This window comes from Cervus canadensis, chromosome 2 (assembly GCF_019320065.1).
Source record: "Cervus canadensis isolate Bull #8, Minnesota chromosome 2, ASM1932006v1, whole genome shotgun sequence".
NCBI classification, from domain to species: domain Eukaryota; kingdom Metazoa; phylum Chordata; class Mammalia; order Artiodactyla; family Cervidae; genus Cervus; species Cervus canadensis.
Window position 1 is genome coordinate 113,606,643 of NC_057387.1, and position 15,829 is coordinate 113,622,471.

A 15,829-nucleotide genomic window follows, 5' to 3' on the forward strand; every position below is an offset into this window, starting at 1 on the left:
TTACCAAGCTACCCGTTTCCTGAAGCCTCGGGTCTGGGGGCAGCAGCTGCTCTGACGTCAGAGCCAGAGAACACGAGGCCCATGGGGGTAGGACACGGGGCAGGAGAAGGTCTCACACAAGCACCACCTCAGCAACTGTGAGCTGGCAGAATCACTCAAGGTCACAATGCAAAAAGCGCACTGTGTTTCTATGTGGAGACCTGTTTCTCTTAGCATGCAACACACACAGGAGCATACATACGCACGGGATGTCCAGGGATTGCAACATTCACTCAAAATGCAAGAATCAAAGTTACCCTGCAAGTAGTAACATCACTTTATTTTAACTGAAGTTAAGGACAAAAGCTGGCCACATTCAGAGTTTAACAGGCCTCCTCCAGATGGTTAAAACTTTCTTCTCTTTCTTGGCTAATCATCTCCTAAATTCTAGCGATTCCCACAAGTTCTCTGGAACCACCTGAAACTGTCCTTTAAGGAGACCCACCACACCACCACATGGCGAAGCTTCACCAAATGCACCGCTGGACACACCTCACTGGATATCATCATCGTCAAAGAGATCTTCAAAATCTACAAAATGAACAAAACCACAAATTGATCACACAAGGTCAGTAACTGAGGACATAACATAAAGGGGTTATGCGGTCGTTCAAACCAGAGAGAAAACAGAAGACAATCTGATCAACGACTTCCCCATGATGGGCTCTCAGCTTCGCCCAACTGGGGCTGACGCAGCCCAAGAGGACAGTGGTCCAGCGGGCACCTTCAGTCTGTTTCCATTCAGACGACAACCTCGAGAACACACGCAGCAGGCTCTGGACCCTGCGGGCGACCCTCACAGCCAGGACCGTGAGGGCAGCGCCTGCACCTGTGAGCCCGGCCAGGGCCCCCCTCGTGTGGACGCTGCGTGGAGGTGAAGGGGCGGCTGGCAGAAGCCCCCGGAGGCTCGCAGCCTGAGAGAGGAAACGCAGGGTGGCCAGGAGGAAGGTGGTGGAGGGAGGGAGCGCTGTGAGAACTCAGAGCCCAGGAGGCTCCCGTTAAGAGTCGGACCTATAGTTAGCTTGAAAGTCACAGCCCGAGCCCATTCCCACTGGAAGGGTGCACTCTAATCCCATTCCCACTGGAAGGGATAAAACCTAGTTCAGGGTTACCGTGTCCTTCCGCGTAAATCTTCTGAACGTCCCCCACGGGCATGTGTTACCTTCACAGTGAGGGGGAGAACACTAAAATCCCGCTCACGTGTACCGCGCACTGCGGAGGTGCTGAGTAAACGAGCCAGAAAGAGGGCCTGGCCCCCACCCGTCCCCCCAGCACCCGCCTCCTCTCGGGGCCTGGCCTGGCCTGGGGTCCTGCAGCCCGGACCGTGCAGATGCTGCCTCCTGAGACCCGCCCTGGAGGCACTATGCCTCCCCATCAGGCTCCCGGCCCAGAGCTGTCCCGGCCCGCACCCTCTCAAGCGCTGCTGTTTTCTAAGACGTGAGTGAGGACAGCAGGCCCGCTTCAGGGCCAGAACCCACTGCCTGGGGGACAAGAGACCATCAAAACCGTCTGTTCGGTGAGTGAAAAGGGCTCAGGACAAGCCCCTCCACACGCCACTGGGCTTCCTGGCAGGGAAGCGCCTCCCGCACACCAGGGCCGTCACAACCGGCCGGGCAGCGTGCCCAAGCTCCTTCCCTTTTCTGCCAGAATCGGCCTCTGGGGGAGAAAGGCCCTCAACCACCCCTGTGCTCATCAGGCAGGGCGGCCTGGGTCCCTCCCGCAGAAGCTTCTGTCAGAACTAAAGGGCTGCTGCTGAGAATCCATGAACGTGAACCCTAGATACAGCCAACTGCCTCCAAGCCCCCAGGCTGGCAGGTGGAGTGGGGTTGGGTCATGCCGGGTTGGCGAGCACACACCCTTGCCCGGGTGAGGCTCACGGGCAGCTCCGGAGAACGTCCAGACCGCTGCACCCCGTGCCCCCCACACCAGCTCCCTTAGAAAACTCAAATGCTACTCAGTTCTGGGGGCCCAAATGTCACTTCCTGTCCTCATGAAGCAGCCTGGCTTCTCTGTTAAGCCAACGGGGGCCTGAACAGAACAGAGAAAATGGGCTCAGGCATGAGAGCTGTCTGGGGCCAGCAAAACCCAACAGGGCAAGATAACATCCTAGCTGCCACTGACCAGTGACCAAAGTCCTTTGTAGTGACAGGCACCCTGCATGAAAGAAGGATGATGAGAGAGAAAACACCACTGAACTCTCCTGAGAGAGCAGTCTTGTGTTTCTACTTAAGATTTAACCCTCAGTAAGGATTAATAAATCTGTAGGAAAAACGTCCTAAGAAATCGGAAGGCAACAAGAGAAATACCCCCTCAAACGTGGATGAAGACTTCCTATAAAGTTTTTTTTCACTGTTATTTTGTAAAACTCCACCCACGTTCCTCAAACGAGCACTGAACTCGAACATGAACAGCTGCTGGTCTCAGAGAAGAGGCAGGGGGAGCAAGAGGACGGCTGTCACTCTGCATAGGCACCCAGGACAAGCACCCGGGCGAATAGACAGGAGCACAATCGTCAGGGGAGCGGAGAGAACCTGGCGGGCGGACACCGCCCCAGTCTCAGACTCCACACTTGGCACGCGGGACGGGAGCACCTCTCCCTCCTGAAAACCAGGGCTGCCCATTTCCCACAGCTGCACCGCAGTCCAAGAAAGACAGAGGACCTGGCCACGACCCACGTCACTCATCTTGCAAAGCCGCTCCACCCCATAACCTGCAGAAGAAACACAGGCTGAAACTGGTAGGCCAATCCCAGCGTCCTTACCATTGAAAAAGTCTGCGTGAACTGCCTTTTCATTGGCTGCCAAGTCCATCAGGAGCCCAGTGCTGCCTCCTGCCTGGGGGGGACGGAAAGGTTATGTCAGCGGGGTTTTCAGAGAGAACGAAGGATAAGTGCCTCATGGGCTCCACACCACTGCTGGGCAGAAAGTGTCCAGGTCAGGGACCAAGTTCAGTCCAGGGAGGGAAGTGGCTGGAGCAGGGGTGAGGGAGGCAGCATTTGGAGGAATGACGGGAAGGTCCCTCGGGTCTTGGGTTCCTAGGCTCGTCCTTGCCGTTTACAGAGACTCCTGCCTGGACGGCAGCTCTCCTGCACACACCGCGGGCGGGGGCTGCTGTCACCACTGGCCTGGCCACAGAGGCCCCAACTGAGCCCAGCGATCCTGCTGCTCTCGACGCCCCCTGCTTCTTCCGAGAAGTAAGCCGTTTCCCCTGAGAAACTGACCTGCTCACCTGGGGTTCTTCTGGTGGGGGTGTCATCACGGGCCACCCCTCAACGCGGGCAGTAAAACAAGGTCAGGATTAAAGCTGGGTGGCATCCTGAGGACTCCTGAGTCTCTCAGGTCACAAGGGGACGCCAGAGCAGAGGCCTCTGGGGGCGGCACCCTGGCCAGCCGGACACCTCCCAGGCTGTCTGTCCACCTCTTCCAGCTCAGACAGCTGAGCACCTCCTGAGTCCCCCATAGCGAAGCGGGCGGCTGCTCTCAGCAACCAAGGTTCTCACAGGCCTACTCCTCTCCTCAGTTAGCTAGCACCCCCGCCCCTCTGCACCCCACTGGAAGCCTGGCCTTCATTCAGAACCTCTTCCGGTCTCCTGTTCCTCGGTTCAAACCACCCCATTCTCTCTGCCCATCCGCGGAGCCCATCACCCCCACAGGATAGGCTTCCAGGGACCCCACACCTGCCTAAGGCAGCGCCTGGAGTGAGGGCTGAGAAGCAGGGTGAATGCAGGGGCGACAGCCTCCGGGAGCGGGGTATGGAGAGCCCGCCCACCCCAGGACAGCAGGAAGCAATTCAAGATCTGCTGCCCCGGGCCCGCGCCCCGACCTCCCCCCATCTCCCGGCTCCATCCCCTGCGCTTTCTCTCAGGCACATAAAAGCTTGGCCCGCAAGTTAAATCAGATGACTTTGCCTTCTCTTAGACGCCCTCCCCGTCCCCATCCCACCCAGCACGGCCTCCGGTATCTGGCTGCAGTCAGCTGCACTCCTAAGGCTTTGCCGGGCCACCCCTACGCCCCGGGGAGGGCTTCTATCAACCTGCACCGCCAACCTCTCCATACACTTGGGGCTGGCAATGACTCTCTCTGTGGCTATCTCAAGGAGAACGCAGGCTGGGGCTGTCCCCCCGCCCCGGGCTGTTAAGAAAGAGAAACGAAGGCCCTGACCCTGGGGAGCTGGCCTGACACCTGGAGACCACGGAACACCAGCACCACAGGAACCTCCTGTAACACACAGGAGCGGTGGAGGCAGAAATGCTGGACCGGGCACCGCGCTGCGCACGGCCCCCACAAACGGCCCTCTCCCCGCTCCCCGGCGGGCGCCCGCTTCCCTCCCGAGCCCCGCCGTCAGGCGGGCCCTCGCCTCCCCGCCTCCCAGACCAAGGCTCGCCCCCGCCGCCCAGCAGCACGCCCTCCACAGCGGGGCCAACACCCAGGGGTGCCCTCCAGGCGGCGGGCACCGACGCTCACCTCAGCCCCGGCCGCCGCCCATAGGCTTCCCAGGGGCCCAGCGCTAAAGCAGGCACCGCGGGAAGGGCGAGCGCTGGGCCCCGCAGGCCGCTGCCTTCTCTCGGCCCGGCCCCGAAGCGCGCCCGAGAGCCGGCCGTGGAGCCGCTCCCGCCCAGCCCGGCGCGGCCCGCCTCACCTCGTCCAGGTCCACATACGGCCCGGCGCCCTCGGGAAACATCTCATCCACGGCCGGCTTCATTTTCTCCCGCAGTCCCGGCGTCCCCAGCTCACTTCCGGCCCGCTGACTGCCTCTTCCGGTGCGTGCCCCATCGTGGAAAGTCTAGACGCTGGAGGGCGGCCGACTCTATGGTTCCCCCCTCCTCAACACCACCACCACCATTTGGCGAGTCTAGACTCCGAAAGACCTTCAACTCTATGGTCCCCTCCTGCCTTCGTCTCGACTAGGGCCGGTTGGGGGAGGACAGTCCTGGTCTGGTCTGGCCTGGGGTGGGCAGGGTCTTGGCTGCCTGTCAGCACGTAAGAGAAGCTGCTTGATGACTTCACAGTGACGCAGACAGCTTGGCCCTAATGGACTGGCACAGATAGGTGCCCAAGAAATTACCCTTTAAAAATGCGAGTGGTAAGTAGAGTGAAGGGCAATCAGAGAATGGAGAAAACATTTGCAAACTGTGTATCTGATAAAAGGTTAATATCCAGAATGTACAGAGACCTCCTAAAATGCAGCAACAAAAAGCAAAGTGGCTCATTAAAAAATCAGCAAAGGTCTCAAATAAACATTTCTCCAAAGCAGGTTTATAAATGATCAGTAAACCCGTGAAAAGATGCTCGGCGTCACTGTTCATCAGCAAAATGCAAACCAAACCATAATGAGATACCACCTCACACCATCGAGATGGCTGCTATCAGCACCCCAGAAAATAACAAGTGTTGGGGGAATGTGGGGAAATGGGAACCCTTGTGCCCTGCTGGTTGGGAGGTAAAATGGTGCAGCTGTTCTTGAAAACAGTATGGAGGTTCCTCAAAGATTAAACAGATTTGCCAAGCATTAGCCCACCAGGCTCCTCAGTCCATGGGATTCTCCAGGCAAAAATTCTGGAGTAGGTTGCCATGCCCTCCTCCAGGGGATCTTCCCAACCTGGGGATCGAAACCAAATCTCTTACATCTCCGGTGTTGGCAGGCAGGTTCTTGACCACTAGCACCACCTGGGAAGCCAGATTTGCCATATGGTCCAGCAATTCCGCTTCTGGGCATATATCCAGAAGAACTGAATGCAGGGTCTCGGAGAGATAGTATTTGTACATCCATGTATGTTCACAGAAACATTTATCACAATGGTTAAAATGTGGTTCTTCATGATGGCTAAAATGTGCAAGCAACTCAAATAGGCATGAATCAACATTTGAATGATTGAGCAAAATGCAGTGCATCCATGCAATGGACTATTTTTCAGCCTTTAAAAGGAAGGAAATTCTGACTGCTTCTGCCATGCAGAAGAACCTTGAGGACACCATGCTTAGTGAAATCACCAAGAAGCAAATATATGATTCCACTTATATAAGGTTTGTAGAGTAATCAAATTAATGGAGACAGAAAATAGGACAGGGCTACGGGAAGAGGAATTAGTGTTTATTGAGGACAGAGTTTCAGTTTGGGAAGAGGAGCTAGTCTGGAGGTGGAGGATGAGGACTGTTGCATAACAGTGTGAATGCACTTAATGCCTTTCAAAAATAGCTAAGATAATAAATCTTATGTTATCTTTATTTTGTCATAAGTTTTTTAAAAAAGAATGTGAATGAGAAGGGAGGGTAAGAGGGAGGGGCAAGAGGGTAAGGAAGAAGAGCAGGAGATGTTTGAGTGACAGGTTTAGAAGTGGGTGGGCTTGGGGGGCTGGGCTGCCAAGAAGTGGGGGTGGGGGGTAGGGGAGGGGAGGGTGGCTCCAGGGAGACAGGAACTGAACAGAGATCAAGCTGGGACTGTTGCCTGGGTCGGGCGTGGGTGGACCAGGGAGAAGGGAGAAGCGACTGGACGTGTGGGTGAGCCTCCGGTGTCACTGCGACACGAGTCACCTCAAGTTCCTGAGTGAAAGTCAGACCAGGGACGCTGGGGTCCGTGGCACCAACAGGCTCCCCTCCTGAGTGGTTTCAAAGCGTGGAGCCCCCATTCCCGTGGAGGGGAGAGGTCTCCGGGAGAGCTGGGCGCAGGGAAGCTAATGTTTACGGATGGGCAGAACCACCACGGTGATGTAGCAGAGGTGGAGCAAGGACGGGGCAGACTGGGGGACCCCAAGGGCATGGGGGCTGGGAGTTGCTGCTGGTGATCACATCCAGCCCACGTCTTTTGAGAGTCAAAGGGCCCTATTCATGAGTGCACCAGGACAGAGGTGTGGACGAAGAATGCGGTGTCATATTGGTAAATAAACGATGTGAGGCCATCGGGCCATCAGCCTCTGCAGCTGCCCCCGACCCTGCACCCAGAGGGGATTCAGAAGGAAGAAAGGCAGGATGCTGGCCCCAAATAGCTGAGGTGCATGTCAGAGCAATGGATTCAATAAGCCCAGATTCTTGTATCTTCCCAAACATAGAGAAGCACCAAATTCACTAACTTGAGATGTCCGGGTTTTCTTTAATTAGCGGTACTCTTTTTCATGTTCCAACTACCTAGTCTTCTTTGGTAAAAACTCCTATATATTCTGGCTCTTCCCTTACCTCTTCAGGACAGCCCGTCAAAGTGATCTGAGAGGCTGTCTCCCCAGCTTAAGGTGTCAGTATGTCTGCCATACTAAGATTGTGGCATCCAGTCCCATCCTTTTGTTTACATAGACAGGGAATAAGTGGAAGCAATGACAGATTTTATTTTCTTGAGTTCCAAAATCACTATGGACTGACTGGAGCTATGATATTAAAAGACGCTTGTTCCTTGGAAGGAAAGCTATGACAAACCTAGACAGTGTTTTAAAAAGCAGAGACATCACTTATTGATAAAGGTCCATCTAGTCAAAGCTATGTTTTTTTCCAGTAGTCATGTATGGATGTGAGAGTTGGACCATAAAGAAGGCTGAACACCCAAGAATTGCTGCTTTCGAACTGTGGTGTTGGAGACGACTCTTGAGAGACCCTTAGACAGCAAGGAGATCCCACCAGTCAATCCTGAAGGAAATTGACCCTGGATATTCACTAGAAGCACTGAATCTGAAGCTGAAGTTCCAAGACTTTGGCCACCTGATGTGAAGAACCGACACATTGGATAAGACCCTAAGGCTGGAAAAGATTGAAGGTAAAAGAAGCAGGTGGTAGAGGACGAGATGGTTAGATAACATCACTGACTTAATGGACATAAATCTGAGCAAACTCTGGGAGATAGTGAAGGACAGGGGGGCCTGGTGTGCTGCAGCCCATGGGGTTGCAAAGGGTCAGACACAACTTAGCAACTGAACAACAGCAACATATCTGCCAAATAAAACACGGTTCTCAACTTTTAGGTTATGCATCTTTCTCAATCAACATGGGCACCGGCTGCTGGGCACAGTGGACGTGTGGTCCCCCAGCCATCATCAACCGAGGCAGGGACGAGGAGACAGTGGCTGTGAGTGGTGCTTGTCGGTGAAGCGGGCTGTGGGGCGGGAAGTGGGGGTTCCGACTGTGGGGGGAGACTAGAGGGGTGCACAGAGGAGAAGTGAAGCTGTGTGTGTGCTCAGGTGAATGGGGAGGGTCACAGCCAAGTCTGAGTCCTAAGCGGGGAGTGAGCTGCTCCTGGGCCGCAGGCAGGCAGGTAGGGTGTCTGCCGAGGGTGGCTTGGGGATGGGGGTTTCTTCTGAGAACAGGAGGAGGGCAGCTAGGCCTTGAAGAAGTGGAATGCAGCCGTGTGTCCTGAGCAGCTATGGGTGTGTCCGAGAGGGGACACAGCTCCAGCCGGGGCACCCCAGGACCTTCCTTTGGAGGCACGTGGGGTGGGGTCCTTGGAGCAGCCTACGGGGGCATCTGGGGCCTTCACTCTCCAATGCTCGGCGTGACTGGGAGCACGAACATCCTAGTGGCATGTAAATGACCACGCACACACACGTACGCATTTATGAATTAACACACAGGTCAGTGCCATGGGAAGCCTGCTGTCCAGAGGGGCGAAGGTGCCTTTTGTCTGGTGTGTTTGGTAGAGGCCCAGTTGCCACAGGTGGGCTATCACAGGAGCCAGGAATTTTTGTGTGTCTGCAGTTAACTTACCCAGGAGAAGGCAATGGCAACCCACTCCAGTACTCCTGCCTGGAGAATCCCAGGGACAGAGGAGCCTGTTGGGCTGCCATCTAGGGGGTCGCACAGAGTCGGACACAACTGATGTGACTTAGCAGCAGCAGCAGCAGCAGCAGTTAATTTACAGAAACCAAACTCAAACTAGCTCAGGGGGAAAAAGAAACAAGGCATGTATTGGCTTCTCCCAGATCGACTGGCTAGGCTAGGCCAACAGACTCTTTCTCTTGAGAATTTAAGCTGGGGCACGGAAGGGAAGCTGCCCATTGACCACAGGAGGTGGAGCAGAGGGGAAGGCAAGAAGCCTTGCTGCATACCTGGAGCCAGTGGGTGGCTCCTGAGGTCGCCACCTGGACACCACGGCCGCCTCCTCCCTCACCCTTCCGGGGCCCCTTCCCCGCCTGGCCTGGTGTCTGTGCCAGAGGCGGGGAGGCAGCTCTCAGAGTGATCTTCCCGGTTCATACGCTAAAGGGGAGACCTTGAAACTGCACAAGGATAAATTCATTTCCGTCACATATTTCCACCGAACATAACGTGCAGCACGTAAGTTTCACGAGACCTTACACAATTCTTATTACATGTGCTAGTTTCTGTGGTTAAATGGTAGCACAAAAACTAGTGTCTAAAGTTAAATGGGCTTCCCAGGTGGCTCAGGGGTAAACAATCTGCAGGAGGCACAGGTTCAGTTCCTGGGTTGGGAAGATCCCCTGGAGAAGGAAATGGCAATCCGCTCCAGTATTCTTGCCTGGGAAATCCCATGGACCGAGGAGTCTGGCGGGCTGCAGTCCATGGGGTCGCAAAAGAGTCAGACATGACTTAGCAACTGAATAACAGCAAAAAAGTTAAATGGTAAGCACTTTCTGTTATTTTACTGTAAAAGAAAAGCTGGTTGCAGCCCATGAAACCAATTTCTTCACTGTCTGAGCAAGTGTGACCTGCAGCTCTTGCACCTGGGCAGTGGGGTCCCCGCCACAGAGCAGTGGTCCCGGGCGGGAGGACAGTCCCTGACACCCTGTCCGTGCTGTCTGTGAGGCCGTCAGCTCCTCAGTGCCCAGGATGGGCAGCCCACTCCCCCCACCCCCGAGTCCCTGAGCCTGCAGCGCTGGCGGTCACAGTCTGGGGGCCTTCTGCTTGCAGACCCAGTGCCCAAGCCCCTGGAGACCCTCAAAGACCAGCTGCCCCACGGTGAGCTCAGTGTGCCCGGTGGTGGCTGGGCAAGGCCTCCAGCCCAGGTCTGCTCACTGCCCAGCTTGGTGGCCAAAGGTGGGGTCCCTAGAGCAAGCCTGCCTGGACAGGATCTGGGTTCTGTCAACAAGCCAAGCAGTTGCCTGCTGTCTGTGTGCCTCAGTTTCCCCACCTGCGTCCCAGGGCCCCTCCTAGGTTCAGCATGAGGATGGGGGAGAATTGCAGCTGGTGCTCAGTGGACAGAGCATATTGTCTGAGCTCCCTGCCGGTCAAGAGGGGCCAGGCTGGTTCATCAAGCGAGAGGAAGAGGGGCTGAGCGGAGCCGCTTCTCCAAAGAAAACTGAGAACGGCGGCGGGTATGGTGCATTTGAGTCAGGAGTTTATTAAGGCCGAGGCCGCCCAGCTCCCGTGGGGCAGGGAGCCCTGGCCTGCATGCTCACTCCTCCCTGTAGGGGACGTGGAAGCCCAGGGTGGTCCCCAGGGGGAAGTGGGCGAAGAAGGTGCGGGCCATGTCCTCCAGCTGGGGGTAGGCCCCCAGGGCCTGGAAGTGCTGCACGTAGTTCCAGAAGTCAGACGTGGAGAAAGGCCAGTAGGGCATGGCTGGCAGCTCGGCGTAGGGGTCTGGAGGGAGGCACGCGGCTCAGGGGCTGCGCCAGCCCGTGGCGCCCGGGGCGCAGTGCCTGATCATCTAGGGAGCGGGCTGACTCGGCCCACCCCTCAGAGCCCCTGGCTGGGGGCAGAGGAGGGGAGCGGGGCCAGGGTAGTGGTGTCTGGCCCCATCGCCGTGAGCAGGGTGGAAACACCGTGGTGGGATGTGGAGGCATCGGAGGGGGGAACCCAGAGGAGACCCTGGCCCCCAGGCCTGGAATCTGGATGCTCTGCCCTGAGATGGGGAGTCTGAGGTGGGAGTGCCCGGTCCTGGGGCCTCAGGGGTCCCTCCTGCGCGGTGTGTCCCCAAGGAAGAGGCTCCAGTCCCTCTCCACGTGGGGCTTGACCTCCAGCCAACCCAGGGCTTCCCCTTCAGCAGCTTGGGCCAGAGGCCGACTCCCACCAGGACCCCGTCTGCTGGGACCGGACACCCGAGACCAGAAGCAGGACCCACACCACCCACGAGACCAGAGACGAGAGCAGTACGGTACCTCCCTCCTCCTGCACCGGCTTGGCCCCTGCGAGGAAGGGAGAGCAGTCACCCTGAGGCCCCCGGGCGGGACCCCACCGCCCACCGGGACAGCACAGGATGTCAGGCGGCCCCCACCTGCCAGAAGTGCCAGCAGGAGACAGAGCGCTAGCCCGGGCAGCAGGTGGGCCGGCATCTCCCCCAGCAACCGATGTGCTCCGGTCCACCTGCGGCCGGAGGAAGCCAGACGGGTGAGACCAACCAGGCCCCAGACCCCCGCCTCCCCCGCCACCCTCGGACTCCCGCTTCCCCCGCCACCCCCAAACCCATGCTTCCCCCGCCACCCCAAACCCACGCTTCCCCCCCGCCACGCCCGGGCTCCCGCTTCCCCTGCCACCCCCAAGCGGGCACCTCCCGGGAAAACAGCTCTAGTAACAAGACACGTTCTCGGTGTTCTCATGGCAGCTTCGATGTCAGTGGCCTCATCCTTCTGGGGCTAAACCCACGATTCAGAATCGGGTGGCCTTATCTCTCTGAACTACTTAAGGACGGACCCGGGCATCTGCCCTCCTGGTAGTTACCTTGCAGCTGCTCTTGCCCGGTCTTGCAGCCCGAGGGGCGCCTGCCGCAGGCGCTCAGACTCCTCCTTATAAAGGGACGGGGGGCGAGACGGCACCTCTGTGAACCATCAAACTATTTCATCCCCGCCCAGAGGACTGAGGGCGCCTGTGATCCTGGCACACTGCCAGGAGTCCATCCACTTCTGGGAGTCTGGTCCAGATATCAAATGGGAGAAAGTTGTCTTTGCACCGAACTAAGATTTTTTAGGACTGAATTCAACACCGTTTCCCAAAATAAACTGCTTCCTTTCTACCAGGAGAGAGACTGCCTAAGTCTGACGGGGTAGCAGGAACAGGGCGGTCACAGGGCTGCCCCAGGGACAGGCAGGCAGGACGGGACCCTTGGGGAGCCACCAGCAGCCCCTGCCCACAGGTCGCCGTTGAGCCGAGACGGCAGGAAGGGAGGGTGTCTCCAGACCGGCGCCCTCCAGCGTCCCTGCAGTGATGAAGTGTCTCCAGGCAAGACAGCTACTCAGGGGGTGACCATCACAGGTTCCCCAGGCGTGGGGTACCACTCCCCAGACAGGGAGGAATGATTGTTACCAAGTCCACACTCACTCTGCTGGCCAAGAGACAGGTGTTGAGGCAAGGAAAATGACTTTATTCAGAAAGCCAGCTGACCAAGAAGATGGCAGGTTAGCCCCTCAAAATAACCATCTTTGGGGGGTCTGGATGTCAGGTTCTTTTGTAGGTCAGAGATGGGGGGAGGTGAGAAGCAAAGTAAAAAGGCCATCAATCTTGCAAACTTCTCCTAGAAATGGCAAGCCTCAGGCAGGGGATGTGTTCATTTCTTCCTTCCTGTCATCTACTGGTGGACTGGGTTCTGAACAAAGGCACTTTGGTTTACAGTCAGGGAAGCAGCAGGATTCTCCAAGGCAGGCCGTTCTGTATGATCATAATCACAAAAGTGACAGAAAGCAAGTCAAAAAGTCCCAACGTGGAGTCAGAATTGGCCTCTTCTCTGCAACGGGGTGTCTTCTGGCAAAGAAGACCCAGCAGAGTTTAGGGGTTCTGGTCCCAGCTTCACCAGAAGAGGTGGTGTGCTCAACCTTCCTGCCATGAGGCCACACTCCAGACCGGACCCTAGGTTTTGTTCTTAGAAATCCGGATTTTGTTGTGCCTACAGGAGAGGAATTCTCTTAGTGCAGCTGTGCTGGGGTCTTCAGCTGGGCACTCTGTGACTGTATCAGGGTCCCCAGGACCACCCCCACGTTGGCTAGCCGGAGGGGGGTTGCCCGAGGACTCAGCAGAAATTCAGGACAGAGAAAGGATGCAAAGCAACATCAGTGAAAGGAAGAGGCAGGCGGGGACAGGTTGGGGACCAGGCGTGAGCTTCCAGAGCCCCTCCTCACACACAACCTGCCAAGCGCCGCCCCCCGCCACCAGCCAGCAGGTGCTGTCTTCCCCGGAGCCCAGTAGATACGCAGCACCGGGGGCTTTTGCTGGGGGTGGGAGTCACAGGCACCTGTGCCTGGGGAAGGTTCCAGAACCCCAGAGGAAGTGCTCCACTGGCAGGAGCCTCACTCGGCACAGACGTTTAGAGGCAGCGAGGCCCTCCCCAAGGACCCTCCCTGGAGCTCCAGCCCAGGGCCAGCCTCGAGGGCAGCCCTCCTGAGCAGGTCGGCGGCTCTCTCAGCTCTCTCGAGGGGGCAGGTGGGCCTGCCTGTTAACTCTTTTCTGCACGGCATAGTTTCCTGGTTCTTTGTCTCCTGGGCTGGAAATTTAAGCTCTGAGCTCAGTTTTCTTTTCCCACATTCTCCAGCACACATAGAAGCTGCCAAGCCCAATCCTTACTCCACGGCCTCACTAAAGGGCAGAAGCCACCCGGTCCCCTGCACCTCGGGGTCCCCTGCACCTTGGGGTCACCCACACCTCCCGGCCACCCGCACCTCCCAGTCACCAGCATCTCCTGCAGGCTCTTGGGTCTGGGACTTGACTTTGCACTTGGCGCCGTGGTTGACGGAGGCCCCTGACCACTGGGAACAGCAGCGTTGACGTCAGACCAGACAGCCAGCTCCCGAGACCGTCCTGACCCGTCTGGTCCCCTGGGATGCTCTCCTAGCTCCACTACTCTGCCAACAGGGCCACTAGTAGCCTAATGGGATGGCGGGGGGCGGGGGGGGGCGGTGTGTAGGAACAGGACTTCTGTGGAGTGTGTGTGTAGGGGGCAGCCGAGGAAGTGGAGTCTGGAAGGAGCGTGGGAAGCAGTCTCTGTGTGTCTCTCATGTCTGTGCCTTCAAGGCCCAGCATCTCAGTGGGCCTGAGACCCCAATGTTTGTGGGGGAGGCAGAGCTGGACGGCGGGCAGGGAGCGAGGACCAGCCCGCCAGGCCGCCATCCTCACCGCATGTTGTCCATCACTAAGGTTGTAGTGAAAAGGAAAGAGGGGAATGAGCTTTCTCTTTCCCCTTCCTGAGAACAAAGAAGATAAACAGCACAGTGAGCAGGCCTGAGCATTCCTAGTCTTTCTGCTTCAAGGGCTCCTAATGCTGCGTGTCTGTAACTAAGTTTGCTCTTCTACCCCCTAACGCTGCAGGAGCTACAAGTCAGATTTCCTCCTTGGACTGTATGCTAAATGCATCCCCTATCTGGTGTTTACCCTCACAACACGCTTCCCCTTGTAGTTACACATCAGAGAGACAGCGGCAGAGCCACCCCAACTGCCAGAGTCAGTTCCTGGGTGACTGGCGCCAGTTTATGACTGTCTTTGAAACAAGGAAGGAATCAAGATCCTATCCCCTTTGTTCTTATCACCGACTCCTGACCGTGAGCCCTTGACTTATACAAGCCCCTAGACTCCTCATGGGCGGGGTGGGGAGCGGGCACAGTTCTTGAGGCATGAACCTACTGTGTCCCCCTCTCTGCTGGCTGGGAGTAAAATCACCTTTCTATTTCCTCCAGACTCTGTCTCTGTATTTCTTATTTGGCTTCAGTGAGCAGAGAAGGCCAAGATTTTGGTGGCAACATGAACAATTTCATGTGTGAAGACGATGTGCAAATGTCCCTATGATGTTAGGAAAAAATGAAATAAAATTACCAATACTTATTTTACAACTGTTTACTTAACAAAAACACTCAATGTAGAAAAAGTCTACAATCAATGAGCAGTGATGATGTTGGGAGCTATGGGTATATATGCTTTTTCTTCTTTCTGGGTATAATATATTCCTTAATTTATTATTTTTTATTTAATTTTTATTTTATATTGGGGTATCGTTGACTGGTGGCTCAGTGGTAAAGAATCCGCCTGCCAGTGCAGGAGACTTGGCTCAATCCCTGAGTCAGGAAGATGCCCTGGAGAAGGAAATGGCAACCGGCTCCAGTATTCTTGCCTGGAGGATCCCATGGACAGAGGGGCCTGGTGGCTGCAGCCCTGGGGTCTCACAGAGTCAGACGTGGCTTGGTGACTAAACAACAGCAGCACAGTTGGTTTACGATGTTGTGTTGGTTTCAGGTGCATGGCAAAGTGAGTCAGCCGTGCGTTTGTCCTTTTCAGATTCTTTTCCCATCTAGGTTATCGCAGAGTATTGAGTAGCGTCCCCTGTGCTATACAGTAGGTCCTTGTTGATTGTCTATTTTATCTACAGAAGTGTGTATATGTTCATCCCAAACGCTTAATTTATCCCTCTTCCACTCTGTCCCCTTTGATAACTATACATTCGTTTACTTTTATAAAGGGGAAAAAATCTTAAAAAAAAAAAAAAAAAACCCACCGCCAATCGCTCCCTGTTGCTCCGCATTCTGACCTGCTGGCCTGGTCAACTGTCCAGGTCCCCCATCACCACCCCCAGGTCCTCCCCACACCTCTTCTCACCTCCTGAGTTCTTCAAGCTACTCCCCTGCTGGCCTGCGCGCAGACCCTCCTGGGCCCACCTGGAGGGTCCCACCTGGAGAACCGCGTCTGCAGAGCCCCACAGGGGCCCGCTCCTCTGCCCCCTCACCCGGTAGCCCTCCCGCAGTGACCCCCGTGGGGGTTGTGCCCACCCAGCCATGTTCGGCTCGTGTTCAGTGGGACCAGAGCCCTGCTTCTCACACGGCCCGGGACCCTGACAGAACGGAACGCAGCCGTGATTCAGCCGGTGGGGGCACGGGGCCCAGGACTCCCCAGGAGGTATCCGTGCGAGGGCTCCAGAGCACTCATAGGGAGGGAGGCCCGAGCAGGCT

General features: G+C 56.5%; 2 protein-coding genes and 1 long non-coding RNA gene across 3 annotated transcripts; 1 reads left to right on the plus strand and 2 right to left on the minus strand.

The window, feature by feature from the left end:
* Positions 1 to 292: 292 nt before the first annotated feature.
* On the minus strand, positions 293 to 4,833 carry COPS9 (COP9 signalosome subunit 9). The gene is made up of 3 exons (XM_043462165.1): positions 4,678 to 4,833; positions 2,801 to 2,873; positions 293 to 570 (listed from the first exon to the last, which is right to left on the minus strand). Exons 1-3 carry the CDS (start codon positions 4,738 to 4,740, stop codon positions 533 to 535), a joined length of 174 nt encoding a protein of 57 aa, XP_043318100.1. The 5' UTR covers positions 4,741 to 4,833; the 3' UTR covers positions 293 to 532.
* A 2,708-nt stretch (positions 4,834 to 7,541) lies between these two features.
* Positions 7,542 to 11,094, plus strand: LOC122437320. The gene is made up of 3 exons (XR_006268221.1): positions 7,542 to 7,776; positions 7,982 to 8,085; positions 10,957 to 11,094. It is a non-coding gene; the product is annotated as an uncharacterized LOC122437320 (long non-coding RNA).
* OTOS (otospiralin) lies at positions 10,287 to 11,756 on the minus strand. Its single transcript, XM_043462164.1, has 4 exons — positions 11,628 to 11,756; positions 11,185 to 11,273; positions 11,069 to 11,095; positions 10,287 to 10,550 (listed from the first exon to the last, which is right to left on the minus strand). Exons 2-4 carry the CDS (start codon positions 11,240 to 11,242, stop codon positions 10,366 to 10,368), a joined length of 270 nt encoding a protein of 89 aa, XP_043318099.1. The 5' UTR covers positions 11,243 to 11,273; positions 11,628 to 11,756; the 3' UTR covers positions 10,287 to 10,365.
* Positions 11,757 to 15,829: the final 4,073 nt, after the last annotated feature.